Here is a 20,068-nt window from a genome sequence, read left to right as displayed (position 1 = left end):
TGAACCTCAATCAGAAAAACTCTCAGTAAAAGGATAGTCCTTCATGGTTGCTCTAAGGTCAACATCCAAAGTTGGAAGCACTTTTCAGTATAAGAGAAACACTACAGCACAGAGGAAGAAACCAATAAATATTACTGGAATAACAGAATAATGGAATTAAATAGTATATTCATTCTCAAGAAGGTAGCCAAGTAACACAAAATGTGAAAGAGACAAACACAACACCTGGATGCATTAGGAAAGGCTTTTGCTTTGCACGTAGTTGAGTATTAATAGGACCTGACAGTATCCCATCCAGAGTACACCTTACAATTCTATTCACCTGTCCTCAAGAAAAACAAAATCAAATGAGATCAGATACATAGAAGTAATACTGCAGTGGCCATGGGAAATGGGGAACCTATTTCTGTTGGTTAAAAATGAGGTGAGTAAAGGCTAGGTGTAAAAGCAGCTAGAGTAGAAATCGGAAGGTTCTGTAGTCTCAACAGAGAATTTCTAAAAAGCTTTCCAACAAGGCTATCTAGGGCAAAATACCTAAGATCAGGCAACATAAGTTATGAAAAGAACTACACAAAGTGACTGCCAGCGGCACCAGGATATATATAGGACTTGATGGTTCATGAGGTCCTTTCCAGAGCCAAATATTCAACTTCAGAGTGACAAAATAGGCCTTATTTTCTACTTGGTTTTCCTTGGTGTCACTTTCAGTTGTCTCTGCTTTCTGTCCTATTGGGTGAAAAACTTGGTTAGTTTCCAGCTTGTATCTTGTGTCTGTAGAAAGGGAAATAAAGAAAAGAAATTAGCATCTGTCTTAACATTGAAAGGGACTTGGCTCCAAGGTCATTCTTATGCCTTACAGGTGCAAACTAAAAATACCAAGAGCTGCTCTGGAAGAGCAAATTGTAATTTTGCTTCAGCTGCACAAAGACTCCCTTAAAAAGTACCTCCACATCCTCTCCAAGATTATTAATATTAGCATTTAAAAGAGTGTAACATGTAATATGAGACACTTCATAAACAACTGAAAAAAAGAAAAAAGGGTTGACTGAGGTACTCGATTTTCTTTCAAACTAGGTACTCTTGAGCTTTGTTTTCTAAGGAAATGAGGCTTCTACAATTGTACTATGAATAGCTTTGATCCCATTACTAAATTTCAGGCAAAGCTGGAAGAGAAGACACAAGTCACATCATGTGCTATGAGTTCTCTTAACGGAGATCTGGATAGAGAAGCCTCCCCTCTGCCCTTTTTCCTTCCCTCTCCTGCCCCAGGTAAAGCTGCACCCTGAGCTCATCACCCGTCCTGTTCGTGCTCCAGGCTGGCCAGTGCGTACAAGGGCAGCGCAGAATCAGACACAGCAAACACTGGCTTCTCCAAAAAGCTGTTACAGGGCAGGAGAGGGAATGGTACAAGAAGAGCAGTATGAGGTATCCCCGTGTGCGGGAAAGGCGCAAGGGGAGGAATGCCAGGACTGGCATAGCGATGATCTGTGGATATAATGTAAATCCAAAGACAGCTGGGCAGTTCATCATTTCCTCTGTTGACAGTTTGTTTTATTATTTATATCTGTATTTATACCTCATCACACTTAGGCGAGCCTTATTGAAAAAGGTGAAATAAACCAGCATGTCCCTCACAACTAGTGCTGCTACACCCACAGGGTTCAGGGAATTAGATGAATTCCCAAACACAGAGGCTAGAAGCTGCAGTCGCGATACCTGTCCTTTTCTCCTGCGCCAGGACATGTGAAAAGCCAGAGGCAGCATTACAGCAGCATTCAACTACACCTGCGACAGAGAAATCCTCAGCCAGGTAGTAGCAGCAGCGCTCATCACTCTTTCAGGCAATGGAAAGAGATTAGAAAAAGGATATGGATTTGCAGCAAATGTGCATGTTAGTATAACTACATTTTAAGCCTTGACTTGACAACAAAAACGTGCTCGACTGCAGAAATAAAGCACTGAACAACTGTAAGGGTCACTATGTATTTCAAGTGTTCTAGGGAGAAGACTTGCTCAGCTCAAACTAACACGGCGATGATAATGACGTGCATACTAAGGAAAAGCAGAATCTGTGACTCTAAAGGTCTCTCCATTTCCTGAGAATCTAGTAAAGACAACAGAATCTGAAAGTTTAGAAGAATTCTGACAGTTTATCATTATTTCTATCTTGTACCTTGTTGTTAAATACCATCAAATACAACTGGAATTCTTCCCAGGTACGATCGCTCAAAATTGATGCAAAACATAATAAAGGCCAACGAGAGAAAGAACATTCTTCTTAACTAGCTGTCAGTAAGGAAATACAGAATCCCCCAAAAATGCAAGCAATATTCCTCTTTAATACACTAGGCAACAACCAACTGCTCACTGTTATTTTACATTAAAGGAAAATTCATTCCTACTCTTTCCTACAGCAAAACCAAGAAAAGGTTAAGTTTTATTATTCACACAAAAATGTTATCATTCCTTGGAATGAATTAAATTGTTTTTTCTGTTTCAAGTAATAGTAGCTCTCTCCCTAACCATTGTGTTTCTTGATGCACAGCACAGTGGAGTTTTAGCCTATCGAATCTTCAACACAACAATAATTCAAAGACAGGAAAGTTGAAAGTTAGACAGCATTTAAAAGCAACTCAGTAAATCCATGCCAGAGCCCCAGGACTTGAAAATTAGTAATCAAAAGCAGAGCATTCAGGCTGTTTTAGTATAACAAGAAATTATAAACAGAATTACTACATTAATACAGTGTTCTTCAGCAAATAAAGATCATCATACACAAATACAAGAGAAAGCATAAATTGCTCTTACTTAGTCCTCATCTGGAGCACTGTTTAAACAAAATTGTTTGTCTTCTGTTTGTTTTACCAGAGACCCTAATGAATTCTGTTGTAAAGACAACAGTCATCTAATCCACAAAGCCATTCAAAGGAGCTGCACACGTTTTGTGAAGACATATGCACCTTAGCAATTAAGGGAGTATTTTTGCACCACATCTCCCAGGGTAGAATATACAAAGACACTTTGAAAGGAGAAGATCCATCAGTATTTACATGTTATATGCTCAAAGTGTTTTATTTATTCGACACCTAATGTACATATGTAAAACTTTCATTGCAGCAGTAAATATTTATTCCATTCCATTTGTAAAAATGTAATCATGTACCATAAATGGAACAGCTTTCCAGAAGACACAGCCAAAGCAGTCCTGTAAGGCTGCCTTCATTTTGCCAGAAAATGCTGTATCACTATTACAGAAGTGCAACTTGATATACAACTGAGAAAATCCACATTTATCAGTATGGACTTTCCAGAATTGGGGGGGGAGGGGGTGTTTGCATTTTTTCCTTCTTTTCTTTTTGCCAAACACAACAGAGTTCAAAGAATAGAGACTATGAAGTAACAGAGTGAAAGACATCACTGGCACAATAGGAAAGACGTAAAACTATGAACACAGAATATCTTAAAGCAGAACATGACCATGAGATCTACCCAGTGTGATAATTAATGCCAGCAAAAGAGTTTATACATGCAAGTGTTCCTTTGTTAAGTTTCACATCTACACTTTCTTTGATAATTGTTTCCTCCCCTTTAGCAGCGTGAAAAACTTACAGAAAGTGAGACTGACTTAGATCAGCGCAAATGTATGAAGTTTAATCTAATTTCACTTACTTAATGTTTAATCAATTTAGCTTAAAAGAAATAAAAGGGTAAATAGTGTTTGCAATTGTTTAAGTTGATCTAACTTGATGGTTTGCAGAGTTAAGTAAAGTTCTCCCAGACTAAAAAACATCGCTGAATTTCAGATGTAGAGACACACTTCACTAGCGGAGAGAAAAAAGATGTACAGATGGTACTGCAAATACATTTTTCAATCATTCTTGTGCTCTATGAAGTGGGTGAAAGAAACCCTCCAACTGACTTTTCTTAAGTACAGGGATCAAAGTGAACTTCTTCCTTTTTGCTGAAGCAGACGTATATACTTACATAGACAAGAAGCAGACATTTGCATGAAATGTTTTTTTCAAACAAATGTAAAATATAATGTAAAATTTTGCTTTTTTTTTTCCTTTAGCTTTTTCAACAATACAGTTGTATACAAAGATTTTACTGTCTAATACTATACAGAACAGCACCTGACCTGCTCTTACTGGCTTGCATTTCTACCAGCAATAAGATCACTATTGTCTGTCATGAAAGTCACCAGCATGTTTGTTAAAAGAAGAACAACATTAGGATGAAGTCTCACTCAGTTCCATTTTTAGAGACACACTGAGCAACTGCAATAGAGGAAATGAATTTTTTTAGGGCAGCTCCAGGATATCAGGCCTTGAGTCAATAAATTTATCTTTAGAAAAATACATGTCCTTCTCTTTAAGGACTAAAGTAAGTTTTTTTAATCCCATAATGAATAATCAAGCTTTTGAGTTCTATCGCTTTTTATAAAAAGATTCTCAGTCCACAAAGAAACTAGAAGATGTCCATGTATGTTCTCCACACACTGCCAAGCAGAACTGAATTTTACTAGAGTGATGGAACAGAAAGAGAAGAGATGCAGGAATTCTTTCGTATTTCCTTTGCTGTGTCTATCTTCTCATTAGAAAAGACTTCTCACATCCAGTCAGTAGTAGCTAAGAACAGTGTATATTGATCTCAAACACCTAGTTTGCACACAGGTGATGAAATTATTCCTGCCTTTTTTAAAGACAAAGTTTAGAAAAGTCTTTGGGACCGCTGGCATCCCTAAAATGTTTGTTCAGAACTGCCTATCACTTTGCCACATAAGCCACAGGACTATTACTTTTGTTAAATATCCATTTCCTGGAGATAAACCTGCAAGCACCATTTCTAAAAGTAGATGACCTTTGTGTTAAGCCAGTGGACACTGATAAGTGAATACCACTTGCATACTGTGATAGGAAGTGAACATTTTTGGCTGAATTAAAATCAGAACCATGTTGTTCACATGGGAGAGGACTGAGGACACTTTTTTCATGAAATCCTGATATTTAGTTTCCTCTGTTCTTCGTAATGACTTGGTGGAAGTACTTATAAATGTTCACATAGTCCTTTCCAAAAAAGGCAAAGTATGGAACACATTCTACTGAAGAAAACCAGATCAATTACTTGCTTTATTTGCTAGCAGGCTGCTTTCACCCAAACCAATGCTGTTCAAGAGGAGATTAAAAGAACATAAACGACATCCCAAACTCCACAGTGAGAACACAGCAAGGCTTACGCAAGCTCTGTATTTCTATCTTGCATGCCCAGCATCTCTACTTTGGAGAGCCTTTTCAACAAGTACACCATGTATGGTAATTCCTCGTGAAAATCTCAAAACTCTTACAGTATTTTGGTCCTTTCAAGGACATTCTTCTGACAGAACTCTTAGTTCCATGGTCTGCAAATGGCAAAAATAGCATTTACTTGGTCGGAAGATGACTGCAAGTTGCTTAAATTTTGTAAACGGATTACTGTTTTAAACCACTAGTCTATGCTATAGGAATCTAACATGTACTTGGCTTTCTAGCAATGAAGGCCTTGCTTACCAAAACTTCAGAACTCCAACAGCAATTATCTGTGGTTTTATTATTAAAATTTAAATGAGCAAAGATTACTACTTAAACATTTTTTTATGCGAGGAAAACAAATAACCCTCCCACATAACATCAACAGAATTATTGGATTAGAAAGCCATAGAAAACCATGTCAGTAAATGGGCTCGTGATCCGGACCTTTCAGCTGAAGCTTGCAACAGCAGCCTGCATGCTTTGCATATTTGTTCAAAACTGCATTATTATAGCCCATCTTTACTATCATCCAAGATTAATCCCTGTCCCTAGGAAGTTGTCACACTTTTTTGACAATTGTACCTACTGATCAGGTGAGAGAATTCATGCAAACCACTCAGGTATTTGATGATGAGAGCAATAAGAACAGAAGATAATTTCAAAGAGGGTAACAATAGTATGCTCTGCTAGTGAAAAGAGCTTTCCTGTATTTTCAGTGTCATTGGAATTACCTTTCCATTTGTACTATAGTAACAATGACAATCATCAGCATTTATAAGAAGTATCCCCTGCTGTGAATCAGATAGGTTTCAATCTGAAGAACGGGGGCGAATCAAATTATAATGGCATTTCCTATCACAACGCTTATTTGTCTGGATCTAAAAGTGAGTATTTAGTGGAGCTTTTTATCTTTCAAGATACACTCAAAGATCAGACTAGAAAGTTTTACATAGCAGAGCAAGTTTGCATATTGTTAATAACGAACTGAAGCAAGAAAAAAGTTTTGCCAAAAATATAAGAGACACTTAAAAAACATGAGATAAAAGCAACTGTATTTCATCTTAAACAAAGTGGCAGCAAGCTTTTAAAAATCAAGGAGGGCTTTTCTGTCTTGAAATTTTAAGATGGATGCTGAACTGCTAAACGTAAAAAAAAAGATAAATGAACTGATAAACAACACATGGATAGAGTGGCATCTTTTTACAGCATTACAAAGCAGCAGGGTTTTTTTAGCTTGCAAAACTGTTGTATTTACTTTCATATGGTCAGCGCCTGCATTCTACTTGGTTAATAAAGTACAGCAACAAGACTTACGACTTCCATATGCAATCTTAAAAAAAAAAAATTAAAGCGTAGTGCACAAATAATAAACAGATGTTTTAAGTGTTCAAAGCTGTAAGGAATACACATTTCAGAATAAATTGAAGAAGCCACCTGAAGAAAGTAATTATTTAGGGGGAAAAAGCAGTTACTTCTACTAAAAAAATGTTAAGGCATTAACCGCTTTGTAACTATTTATTCAGAGTAAAAAAAATTAAAATTTTAGTCTCCCTTACAATTGAACCTTGGTAGCCATTTAAGTGGCTACCATACTCATCACTGACAAATTAAGTAAAGTGCCAATGAAAAATACAGAGTAAGCAGTAACTTGGTTATTATTTAACATATTAAAAACCCAAGTCTTGGGAAAAAATAATCTAGAGAGCTCAAATTTTAAATAAGATGGGTGAGTTAGAGCACTCTATCGGCCATAACTAGCAGGATTTTGGTAGCAGGGTGCTGCAGGAGTGACCTGCGTGGCAGGAGACTGTGAGCTGCCTCGTGCTGCTCCTAGCCAGTTCTGAAGCTGGTGTAAGCAACTCGCCGCGTACCAAAACGTCACCTAGCCAGGGGAGCCTCTGCCCAGATGTATTTAAGAAAGAGCAGCAGTCACTAGGGGAAGGGTGGTAGCCCATGGAAGAGACCCATCCCTGAAGGACTGTGGCCCACAGAGGAGTCATGCTGCAGCAGAGGAAAACAAGAAAGAAGCAAGGAGCAGCAGAAGGAAAACATTACACACACAATCCCACCCTCTTGTGCCACCCTTACCTCACCAAAGGGGCTGGGACACACAGCATTAACATGCAGTAAAATCAAGGGTACCTGACACTGGGAAAGAGGAGGGGAGAGGTGTTTGGTTGAAGCTGAGCCTGGAGAAGGCAGGGAAAAAGGCATTTTCTTAATTGTTTGAGGCCTTGTTTTGGTTTGGTTTTTTTTTTCCCCATCTTCTTAGTATCCAAAACAGTGATCTGAAGTTTTATATTAATTGGCAAAAAATTAAATTCAGTAACAACTCCATGAGTCAAGATTGTCACCAGGAAGACCGCAGTATGCCATTTTAAAGCATGTATTTTAAAAGGAGTATCTGCTTTACAAAAGACTACTGCAAAAAAATGGCCTGCACCACTGAAGGCTATTAAAATATTAAAAAGCAAACCAAGAATGGGTTAATATTTATGCATATGCAGGTCAATGAAGATGAACAAAGTTATAAGCAAACCAGCCAGCAGGCATCATGTTATACTGATCAGGTATTCCTCAGTTGTGATGGCTCAAGAAGCTGCTAACTTTTGTGCAAATACTTCGATTTTAGACTGACCACAGAAATATTCTTTACTGACTGTTTCCACAATTCACATCAGGATTCCTAAAACTTACTTTTTTTAACAACAACAACAAAAAAAACAAAGTTCTACTGTATTTTTCTTGAACTTTCTGTCCAACTTCAGATCCTTACAGGATCTGAGGAGTATCTATTGAACTACAGTTGCTTCTAAATCAGGCTTGGGTGTATACCGTAGCTTTCCCATCCTCTGATGTGCAATGCAGAAGCAGTAAACCAGCCAGTTTTTTAACCGGAACAAAAATTCTTTTACTGTATATTCTTAATGCAGACAGCACTGAAACCCGAGTATCTAATTTATGCAAAGCATCCCTATTTCTAGACACCACATAAAAATTCCAGAGTACTCAGTGTTCACTATAGATATGTAATTTGAAAGTATTTTTATATGAAAATTATACATTTTATATGTTGGCACAGAATACAGCTCATTTTCCCAGTTAAGAGCTGAATAACTACAGTCTGCTTAAAAGTATTTGTTTCCAATGTGCAAAAACAAGGCAATATTGGTTGATGATAGGACATATTAAACTGCTAGACTCTTTAGATTGTAATTCAAATGTTCTTTTATTTAAAACAAAACAAAAAACACACAGTTTTTGTCCATACTAACTCCAGGAAGTATTAAGTACGACAGATGAAGTACCATCTCCATTTAGAAGGTTAGCTTTATCTCCTGGATCTGGTATTTGCCTACACTGTTCTGACTTCACACCTGCTCTTACAAACACGCAGTTATATACAAATTTCTGTCTCAAAATTAACTTACAGGTTATAAATACACACTCTTACACTAATTAGATTAAATACCATTAAGCAGATCAAGCTGAAACTCACTCCTTCCTCCCCCTCAGTCCGCATCCCCCACTTCTTGACTAATCAGTTCTTTCTGGTAAAATCTGAAAGTTATCCAGTTTTCCCTCTGGAGTATTCTTTAGCTTCCCTACCAAAAACACGTGCTAGACGAATCAGCTAGTCAAAGCACGATTTGCCTTTTTACACACACAACATTGGAATTTCAAAAGCAATCATGCTGACTTTGTGGGATTTGTGCTACTATAGTGTTAAGATTTTCATGACCTTCTAACCAACATCACATCTTTGCTCCCTCCCTGTGAGGGACCAACTTCAAGGGAAGTTAAATACCCTTCCACTCTTTACAGATGTAGGCTAGCTCTCTCACATTTACTGTCTCTGAGGGTCCTTTGAGTGCCGAGTTGTTTTAATGGCCTCTTGATGCTGGAAGTGGGAGTGTTTCTGCTCCTTCACTACCAGTCACAGAACATTCCCCTCCGTTATTGATGCTCAGATGCTTGTCAGACCTTCTGTGACCCAAGTTTAACTTACTACACCAGCAAAAACTAAACAGGCAATTTTTCTTCTGGGTTAGTTTTCTGCCAGGTTATTTAGTTGCATCAGCTCATGGAAGTGTCTGACGAGCCAAACCGACACAAAGGAGAGCTGCTATACTGGCTCGCTGCCTCCTCAAACTGCAGCCCCACTATGTACTTGGAGGCCTTCTGATCACAACTGCTGAAGAAGCAGCTGTTCCACTTGCTAAACAGAAGAATATCCAAACAAGGTTGTGCAGAAAGTTTGTAACATATGAATATACCTTACTCAGTATTTTTTCCTCATTTTTATGGTACAAAATCCATTTAAAGCATATACAGTAAAGCTTTTTATCTAAGGGGGATAGCGTGGCAAAGAATGAAAACAAAATACAGTATTTGGCAGACTATAGCTTTTCCCCAGTCCCATTTATCTACTGAGCAAATTCTGCATTAAATTAAAGGTGGTGGTAGGGGGGTATTTGTTACTCCAAGTTCAAGCTGCTCACTCCCTGTATGCTTAAAGAATAGTCACCTCCTTACTATATTAACACCTTCTAGTTTGTGTCACATGCTCTTAAAACCACTAACACAGTAAAATTGAATAGGTAACAAAACATCAGATGCAATGACATTTATTTAAAATAATCCCTCAGGAAGTGACAAAATAGTTGTTGTAAGTAATGGCTTATGCCTCAGGAATATTTGAGTCAGCTGCCTCAAAAAAAAAAAAAAAAAAAAATCTTCATTTTAAAGGAAGAGTGGAGAAGTTAACTATTCATTCGATTACTTACCAATCAAGATTTGACCTGTTTTCATTGCTGAACTACTTGGCACCAAGCCATGTACTACAAGCTTCTCTTCACTGATTCCTCTGATGACTTTATCCTTCCTGCCTTGTTTTTCCGCTCTTCTGCTGCTCCATGAAGACTGATGGACAATCCCTACTAAGGCCTCCAGCAGCCTGTGCTGCTCATCTTCTCCAGCGCTGGACAACTTTCTGGGATTTACATAAACGTATACATCTTTGTATTTTTGCTGAACAGTGACACCCATTTTCTGAGTGGACTGGTGTTTCAAGATGGAAGTAGGACCAGTGGAGTGCACATTACAGCTTCCACTGCCTTTCTTACCAGAATGCTTTGGTAAAAGATTCTTCTTTTTTAATATTTTGGTCAATTTCTTCAGTTCATACTTTCTTTCTTTTCGTGATCCCTCTTGAATAACCTCAGCTTCATTTTCACGAAAACGGACATGATTCACTACTGGCATTTCTGGACAGGCGTTCTGAAGCAGTGTTTCTTCTTCGCTTTCACTCAATTCTAAATAAAATAATTCCCCATTTTTCTGCACACCATCCAACCATTCAGGCTCAAGGTCACTGGGAAAGAAAGAAGAATGATCAGTGACAGCTCTGATAAGGAAGACTGATATGCAAGTGACATCTGATTACTTCAAGTAGGGAGGGGATAGAGAGAGTGCAAGGAAAAAAAAAAAGAAAAAAAAAGTTGCCTCCTGAATATTGAAGCTCAACTGCTTTAAGTTTGCAATAAGGGTAAGAGCGCTTCTCGGACAAACAATGGATATGGCAAGGAAAGATATCCCTCCCAGGTGTTAAAATAGTTTGCTCAAATGCCTTACAGCGAAACAGCCATTGCAGAAAGCAATATTCCTTTTTCTGAAAACAAACAAAAAAAACCAACCCCAAACCATTTCTTCCACATACAAGTTTTAATTAGTAATTGCATTCATGGGCACAATGGGGCTTTCTCTTAGGGAAAAAATGCCATCCTATTTGTTCTCTCCCATTATTTTTTCCCTTATGCATTTATAAGATGGATTGTACTGCAAGCCCTTTGGAAAGACAAGATTAACATTTTAAAATCACCTCAATATAACAACAAAAAACCCCCAAAACGAGATCTAGGTAATGCTTTTTGAAAGACAAGTTCAAAATAGCACACTCAAGCTCACATACAAAAATACACAACCAAAAAGCAAAGAGGCAGCACTGCTAGAGAAAATGTTCTAGCAGCTGGAGTGGATCACTCAGTCACTAGCAACAAGCTGCTGCAAAGAAAAGGCAAGGCAACTACAGGATGTATTAACAGGAGTACCATCTGCACAACACAAAAAATTTTTTGTCCTAATTTGGCAATGGCGATGTGTCAACCGTGTCCAGTTTGGATAGTACATTTTAAGAAAGATGTAATAACTGGAAAAAGCCCAGAGCACAGAGACAAATACTAAGTAGTTTATAAACATGTTTTAAAGGGAAAGGGACTGAAGGAAATCATACTCTTTTGGCTGAGAAAAAACCCAAACAAAAAATGACAGCTGAGAAGCAACAGGCCAAATGGTCATCTCCCCCACCCCAAGATGAACCACAGAGTATTACTACAGAAGGATGAGGATCAATAATGGTCAAAGTAGGAGTACTTGGTGGTTTAATTTACCAAAGTATTTAAGCTAAATATTAAGAGAGCTTTCTGATCACACACATACCCCCAAAAAAACCCCAAAAGTCAACATTAGCAGGTGATGTAGGGAACATCTGGGATTTTCTGTACAGAAGGTTTTCAGAAACAGACAAGACCAGTTCTTTCTTGCTGCCTAGATAACAAACAGGTCTCCCTCTCTATGAATCTGAGACCGCATTGATGAAAATCAAACAAGGAAAAACCAGAATGGAGACTTACGTAATAATTAATATCATTAATTGTTTAAAGTTATCACACATTCATCCACTTATACTAGAGCTAGCTAATTTTACTGAATAAAGGATGCAGATTTTGTTTAATACTTGTATTATATAATTCAAATAGAGCATTAACTTGAATACACAGATAAATGATACAGCTTCAAAGTTTACCTGAACAGAGAACATTATACAAAGACACTGCACCACGGCACCTTTAGGGGCTCAGAGAGAAGATCTGGCTGGTCTAAGAATATAGAAAACATTGGCATTACTCTCTTCCTGGAACCCCCGTGACTTAGAGGAGTCTGTGGATGTTGCAGACAGGAAGAAACATCATGCACTTCCTCTGCATTTATGAATTATTTTTCCCAAGTTGATAGTTTTAAAAGGAGAGCCACCACTTGTGATAATTTGGCTGTTCCTGATGGTCATGGGTAAGTCAGAGTTTGCATCTTCTACAAAGTCTTACTCAAGATCTTGAGTATCTTACTCAAGAAAGCATCAGATGATAACAACACCTAAAGGCTATTAGGGCCAGACAGTTATCTGATCCAACATGTCTCAAAAGGTGGTATGCAAGAAATAACATGACAGAGTTTTTCCTCGGCTTGTTTTTTTTAGAAAATACTCCTGCATTCAGATACATGTAAGCAAAATTGGGAAAAAACAAAATTGGTAAAGGAAACATTAGAAATTTACAAAGCAATAACATTTGGGTTAGCAGAAACACCTGTGATGTATGACAGCCTTTTTATTCCCTCTTTAAAAGGCACTGTGCTCTTTGGAAAAGCTCTTTCTTCTTTGTGGTAGATGTCAAAATTTCAGGTCGGATGTCAGTTCATACGCTCATGTTCTCCAGCTTCATCGTCTATTTTTATTAGAATCTACTATATGGACCAAGGATAAAAAAAAAGCGGGGGGGGGCAGGGGTGGTGTTTACTCTGGGTCCACTCAAACAGAAGCACTCTGGAGATAAGGCTTGTCAAGAAGGAGCCCATATGGCAAAGTCACTCTATGCAAACAAGCTGATGAAGACTGAAGACTGAAAAAGCGTCACAATGGCATGAATTGCTCTCCTTGAAGGCATTTTCAATGGCATACTGTAAAGGAACTATCACTTTCTGAATACAGATCCGTACAGACATCTAAAAAAGCAAAGTCTGAAACAAGAAATCTGCACCTAGGATGACAGGTTTTTTCCCTAATGCTGTAGTTTCACAATTGATTCAGACCAAGCTAAAAAAAAAAAATTTTTTTTTAAAAAATTGCATTTCCATCCCTCTTCCCTTGTGCCAAAACAAGCACTTGCACAATAACCCAAGCTTCTATATAGGTCTGGAAGCTTCAGTCAGGAGATCTAAAAATCTGGAAGACTCTCATTCCTCTAAGAGCAATTTCACTGATTCCACACAGATATCTCTTCTTTGGGATAAATGTCTGAAAAAATGTGCCAATTGACATTGTCCATGTATGGAAGAAACATATACTAGAAATGAAGGATCCAAATTCTGATTCTGAAGCAAGAGAAGACTGTTCTCATACAAGGAAACTGAGAAACAATAAGCACTTAACATCCAAGATATTTGTTTTAAAGCAATTAAAGAAAACAAGAACTCAAGGGTTAACTATTTTACTGCATGGTATGACTAAATTCCACCCGTATGATAACCTGCAGAAGTTAAGATCATCATCTTTAGTTTTCCCAACCTTTGCCTACACAACGACAAGGTACAGCTTCAGACTGAGGCACCAATTTGGTATACGCAAAGCTGCCATCCTCTGAATAGCTCTGGCTGCCTAGAGGGGTTCTGGATCCATCGCAATTAGTGAAAGTGACAGCAAATGTTAAACTCTGTTAAAAAGACAAAACTATAAAAGAAAAAAACCACCACACACTACTTTCACAATGGCATATGTAAGCATTCACTTCACAGTTCTGCCTGAAAATAGGCCTTGCACAAAATCATAGGGCTCTGACAAAGAAGCACTCGTATCGCCCCTACTTCTACCCTCGCATGAATGTTCTTTGGCGTATCTTGGTTCGTCCACGTTAGCTGTGGTATCAAGCAGCACAATTTCAACTGTCAGAAGTTCATTCTGGAAGTCAGTAACTTTTAATTCAGAAAACCGTTCCCAAGGTTTTTCTTTCTTTAATTTAATCAAATATGGCCGATTATAAAAGCACATACAGATCGTCTGTAGAGGAACAAATGCCATTATCTTAAAACACCTAGCAGACCTATCTTTCTACCCGTTACTTTGCAAAACTGTACTGTTTCTCCCTCCTTTTCCATTACAAGTCACACCTTAACCTCTTGTTTCTGTACTCAGAAGGCTGGAGTGCTGTGGGTCCAACAGAAGAAACTATTTGGACCTAACATTAGAGCTTCACAGTTCTGTTGATGGAGTTGTAGAAAAGACAGATTTCAATTTATCCAACAGTATTATACATTGTGTTCTGTGTTGAAAACTGTGGAACACAGCTTTATCCCCTGAACACATACAAAGAACGCCAGTAAATAGGCATTTTGGATGAAAGAATTGGAAAAGGAAAAAAAATGCAAACACACACAAAAGAAAAAAAAGGCACGTCTTCAGACAGAAATGTGTTACAGTTGAGTTCTGGCTTACAAACATAGGAACAAAATAAGGTAGGTGTACATCCAACAGCTTTGTCTCTCACTGTGCCAGAAGTATAGGACAACTATAAAATAAAGTATACTTAAACACACTTCAACCCTCTCCCACTTAAATCTTATTTTTCTTCTTCACTGCATTACATAGTGAAAATAACATGCCAAATAAAATGCCATTGATTAGACCTTGAAATACACATTTGAACTGCCAAGCAGAGCTACTTTAATGCAGCAGACAGATGGAGAGTAAACTTTTATAGGAATTTAAACCCCAGTGGTTGTATATCTGACTTTAAAATATGTATTGGTATTACAGAGTTGTCTCCTCACCTACCATTTCCCAAAGAGACAGGCCACTAAAATAGGAAGACTGCATCTCCAGTGCTAAGGCATTTATAATACATGAGCCAAGCCCCTCTTGCCCTTCTCAGGCAGTGTCCAGCTGGGATACAGGAACCAACCAAAGCACTGCCCGCTAGCCCAACTAACGCTGCCGCTTGCCACGTTACTTTTAGGGTTCTGCCAGAGGAACGCAGTGTTGCAAAGCAAACTGCGCTCTCTGCTAGTAAAAACAACACTTCACCAGAAAAAGGAACGCTCTTCGTTGTAACGCGCAAGCCTGGTTCCAGCTGGGGCGGTCACAGAAGGCAGCCTGAAGATGCTCAAGGTGTAACAGGCTTAGCGAAAACCTTGCAGGAGTCAGGGACAGGGGAAAGCGAGTAAGCGCTCGGCGACCCGGCAGCATCCAAGCTCTGGCGCTTCATTAAGTGCCAGGGAACCGAGCGCAAAGCCTCCTTCTCCAGGCGTCTGCAGGCGCCGGGGCCCAGACGCGCACCCCTATTAGCGCCGGGGGCTCCCGCTCGGCCGCGGCCCACCGACCGCCTGCCTCCTCGGCGGGCTCCGCTGCGGCGGGGCAGCGTGCCCAGAGGGCCCGGGGCCGCGACCCGCGCAGGGAAAGCCCCCGGCCCGGCCCGGCCCGGCGATGCGGAGGTCAGCGATGGCCGGCGGCCCCGCCTGAGGGGCACCGCGGCTCGCCCTCCCCCGCCCCGCCCTTACTCGGAGCTCCCAGACAGCGAGGTGGCGCACGATCCGCTCTCGCTGCTGCCGCCGCCGGTGCCCGCACGCTCGACGCCTTCTCCCCTCGACGGCTCCATCCCCTCAGCAGCTCCGCTCCCGCCGTGCCCCCCGGACGCCATGACACCCGCAGCCCCGCGCGCCGGGCGGCCACGTGACCCGCGCCCTGCCCTTCCCATTGGCGGCCCCGGCCCGGCGCCATGGAGACGGGGGGAAGCCTGAGGGCGCGGCCGGCCGCGCGCGGGCCGTTAACGGTGGCGGCGCCTGGGAGGCCCGCGGGGAGCCCGGCCGCGCGCGGGCCGTTAACGGTGGCGGCGCCTGGGAGGCCCGCGGGGAGCCCGGCCGCGCGCGGGCCGTTAACGGTGGCGGCGCCTGGGAGGCCCGCGGGGAGCCCGGCCGCGCGCGGGCCGTTAACGGTGGCGGCGCCTGGGAGGCCCGCGGGGAGCCCGGCCGCGCGCGGGCCGTTAACGGTGGCGGCGCCTGGGAGGCCCGCGGGGAGCCCGGCCGCGCGCGGGCCGTTAACGGTGGCGGCGCCTGGGAGGCCCGCGGGGAGCCCGGCCGCGCGCGGGCCGTTAACGGTGCCGCCGGCCTTACAGCACCGCGCCTCACGGCTAATCGCGGCACACACCGCTGCCCGCCTCGAGAGGAGGAGGTAAATTGTCGTTTCGGTGCAGCACCTGGCAGAAGGGCTGGCTCTCCCGCCTCCTTCGGCTGGCAAGAGTAAACCGAACATTTCGAAGTGCCCAACCTCCCCGTTTACATCCTCAAAACAAACAGCTGAGCCTCGCTAGACCCTTGAAAGTCTTTCAGTGGGTCGATACGGAACACCTCGTGGAGAACAGACATATACTTAGCGGTGTGATATCCAGGTCTCAGCAACAGTCCCGTAAAAGAGACTGTTAATAAAACTCACAGTCCTGGGGCGAGCCTCGAAGCATTGCTTATAGCCAAAAACCGATTTGGAGAGAGAAACATGAGGTAAATAGTAATTTTCATCAAGTCAAACGGTTAGCAGTGGAATACTTCCACGCTTTACGTTACACACCATTATGATAATTTAAAGAGTCATGAGAAACTAAGCTAACTTTTCTTTAGGTCAGCCAGGAGAGCAGTTGGGTTAGGGAGGAGAGGCAAGGACACGAGACAGACCCAAACAAGCTAGATGATTTGGCACCTTAAAGCAGTCAATGCAGTCTACAAATGCAAAATCATGCACAGTCGAGAGAAAGAGAGGGAAAAAAAAAAACCCTACTCGGTTTTCAGGACTTAAATTATTCACATCCATGAAAAACAAGACCCATGGCAACCCTGCAGACAACTTGCTGTGTAGCTATGTCAGTAAACCTATCAGGACACGCATGGTGAATAAGGAAAGGGATGGAGAATAATTGTTGGAACATTTTTAATGCGTTGGATTTAATCTCTGCTCAGTGGGATATTTGCACAGCTTCAGCAGTGAGGTTTTATACTGCTGGAGCACTATGCAGGAGTCACAGAATTCTGGTCTGAAAATCCTGTGCTTGGAACTGTTTTAGGGAAGCATTTGTTAATAAGTGTGATTTCAAGTGAATTAACAGACAGAAATGTTTTGGACTCATATCAATGCGATTAAGGCTTCAACTGGTGTAGTTAAAGATACCTATATTAAATTTTGTGGCCATTCTGAAATGCCTGTACAAGACCTGATTTTACAGATAAATCAATGTTGTGTGGATTTTAAGACTACAAACCAATTCAAAGGAGGACACAGAAACATTCCCTACCTAAAGAAAAAAAAAAAACAAACAAACCACCAGTTTGTTCTAATATGGTTTCATTCAGTTTAGGACAGGATATGGTAGATAATTTAAGGGGTGTTTTTTCCTTTCTCAGCTGGCAACAACCACTTCACACAAAGTATATAATCCATGCATGGTAGACAATTCTTTGTTAAAAAAGAAAAAAAATCAGATCTTTGGTTGTTTCCAGTTGTCAGAATGCAAAATACGCACCAACTTTCATTCTTTCTATCGCTTCCAGAAGAACAGGTGGAAAAAATATTTTAAAAGTACCTCACTTCCCAAACAATTTACTTTGTGAAAACAAACCAGTCTGCATAAACAGCATTTGCCAAAGAGCCTAACGAGTTGTGATTTTCTAAGAGGAATACTGCAGGACTTAGAACTTTTAAGAGGTAGGTGAGATGCACTGTCCCGCCCTCCCTAACTCTGCAAGCACTTTTAATACACTGAACGGCACACTGAAGTGTTTCTGTAAAGAAGTGATAGTCTATGCCAGATGGTCCTGTGTTAGTTATGTTAAATTTCACTGAGTTCAAGAGTTGGTTAATTGTTTCCAGTTGTTTGCTCAATAAGTGAGAAATACAGGCTCTCTAAAAAGGAGGCGGCAGTTTTACACTTCTTGCTATTTTATAGGGATAACCATATCATGAAGGAAAGGATGATGGAAGATTTTGGTCCACTGAGAGAGGTAGCTGGGAGTCACCTAAGTATTTCTGTGAAATGAATGTGGAATTTTTGCTGCTGTGGGAACAATTAAAGATTGCAAGACATAATATATCTCACACAGCAGGATTTTATTTTAGTGAAGACACAGATTTTCCCACACAATCCCTCTTGAGAAGAAAGCCTCTCATTTCTTGTGCATAAATATTAGGAAAAGACTTGAAATAATTTGTCTTCTGGCAGACCCTTTACACTTAGTCCAAGTAGTTGGGCTGATGCTTCTCACTAAGGAACCCATAAGCCTTCTATGCTAGGTTGCTGTTATTAACAAGCAGATGGTAAAAATTTGCCACAGGGCATCACTGGCATCAATAGTACCGCTCACCCTTACTGGACAACTGGTTAATGAGCATTTAAAAGTGGATAATTAAGAAGCACTCTCTTTTGCCTTAAGGTTGTTCTGATTAGCTGTTCCTGCAAGGAACTAAATCCATGTGTGGAAATTCATTTCAGAACAAGAGCTCCTTGTTACTTTTTTGGCTTAACCTGCTTCAAAAAGCTATTGCACTTTAAAAATGACAGTCTGCCTTGATCCACATTTATATTCAGGAGTAGATCATAGTTAAAAGAGGACAGCATATAGGACACACCAGAGAGATACACTGGTCCTTTCCAGTAAGGGAGGAAAATAACTAGGGTGTAATGCTATTTGTGGTACTGTTGCATAGATACTTATGAACCCCTACTCCAACCACTCTCCAATTTAAACTACTAACATGTTCTCGTTGTTACATACTGACAGCTGATTTTTTTCAACCTGATGATGAAGAAATGAGGCTGGAGTTACAGTCTTTCCTAGCAGCTAGGTGGAAGAGCACAGTGAAATTTAAGATTAGTGTTTATGGCTACTCTAACTTGCCGTGTTTGGTTTTGTATAGTCAGGCCTGATCTTAGCAATTTTACCAGGACCCATAATTCACTGATGATATGCCAGATTGATTTCATTGATTCACATTCAGCAGGCACGTTGGGCCTGAATCGTGGATGTAGTTGAGCTCTTCTCAACACAGGGCTGAAAACTGGGACAGGGTGAAGCCTCTGGTATACTGGGGCAAACTAACGCTGCCCCTGCTATGAGTGAATGCTACCTGATACTTTGGAGTACCCAGTTTATGCCTGTGAGGTGCCAATGCGCTATCCAGGAATTAGATCAGATGCCTGGTTTTTCAGCCATCTCCCCTCCTTCTTCAGGGTCATTCCCCCTGCTAAACGCCAGCGTGGGTGAGGAAGAGCACGGACTGCAGCGCTGCCTCTGTACTATCTGAACAGTGCTCCAAACCGGGAGAATTCTCCCGACGACCGCATTTGCCAGCTTTCTGGCTCTTTGGTACGGCATAGGCAGCATAAACAGGCCACAGTATTACTGTGAGACAAATCTCACTGGAAATACCTGGACTATAGCTGAATCTGTCTTTCTTACACTGACTGTGTGTATCAACAGCATTTTAAGTGTCCCTTTGCTTTCCCCCTCCCCTTCCATTCTTCAAATTACAGCTCTTCACTACTGATAAAGAAATAAGAAGGCCTAAGCAACTTCTTATTCTTTCATTGTTTCCTTTCTGCTTGTTTTCACATCAGATAATATTTCCAGGAAGGTTCTGTCAACAACTGGACAGACATAACATGATATATTACAGATACAACATGATACAGTACAAGCAGATAAAACTAAGAGGAAAATATTTTCATCTTTGTTTAACAGTTCTGTTTCTTGCTGCTAACACCTGCTTTACTCAAACATCTGAAGAAAAACTAACAGAAAATCGTTACAGAATGTCGTTACAAGCTTTTCAGCTATTGATTCCTATTGATTTTTTTATTCCTCCAGGGCACAGCATCAGCAAAAATGAGACAGTAATAAGTTCCTCTTTT

The 20,068-nt window shown here is 40.8% G+C and overlaps 1 protein-coding gene across 1 annotated transcript in view; it reads right to left on the bottom strand.

The window, feature by feature from the left end:
• Window positions 1-15,814, bottom strand: part of INTU (inturned planar cell polarity protein) — a 49,659-nt gene extending 33,845 nt beyond the window's left edge. The window contains exons 1-2 of the mRNA XM_075709588.1: window positions 15,675-15,814; window positions 10,076-10,662 (exon numbers count right to left, since the gene is read on the bottom strand). Of these exons, the coding sequence (XP_075565703.1) occupies window positions 10,076-10,662; window positions 15,675-15,814 (727 nt within the window). The remainder of the gene's footprint in view (window positions 1-10,075; window positions 10,663-15,674) is intronic.
• Window positions 15,815-20,068: the final 4,254 nt, after the last annotated feature.

Source organism: Pelecanus crispus, chromosome 4 (assembly GCF_030463565.1).
Source record: "Pelecanus crispus isolate bPelCri1 chromosome 4, bPelCri1.pri, whole genome shotgun sequence".
In the NCBI taxonomy this organism is placed as follows: domain Eukaryota; kingdom Metazoa; phylum Chordata; class Aves; order Pelecaniformes; family Pelecanidae; genus Pelecanus; species Pelecanus crispus.
The sequence above is the reverse complement of the archived record's forward strand: the minus strand, read 5'-3'. Positions and strand labels throughout refer to the sequence as shown.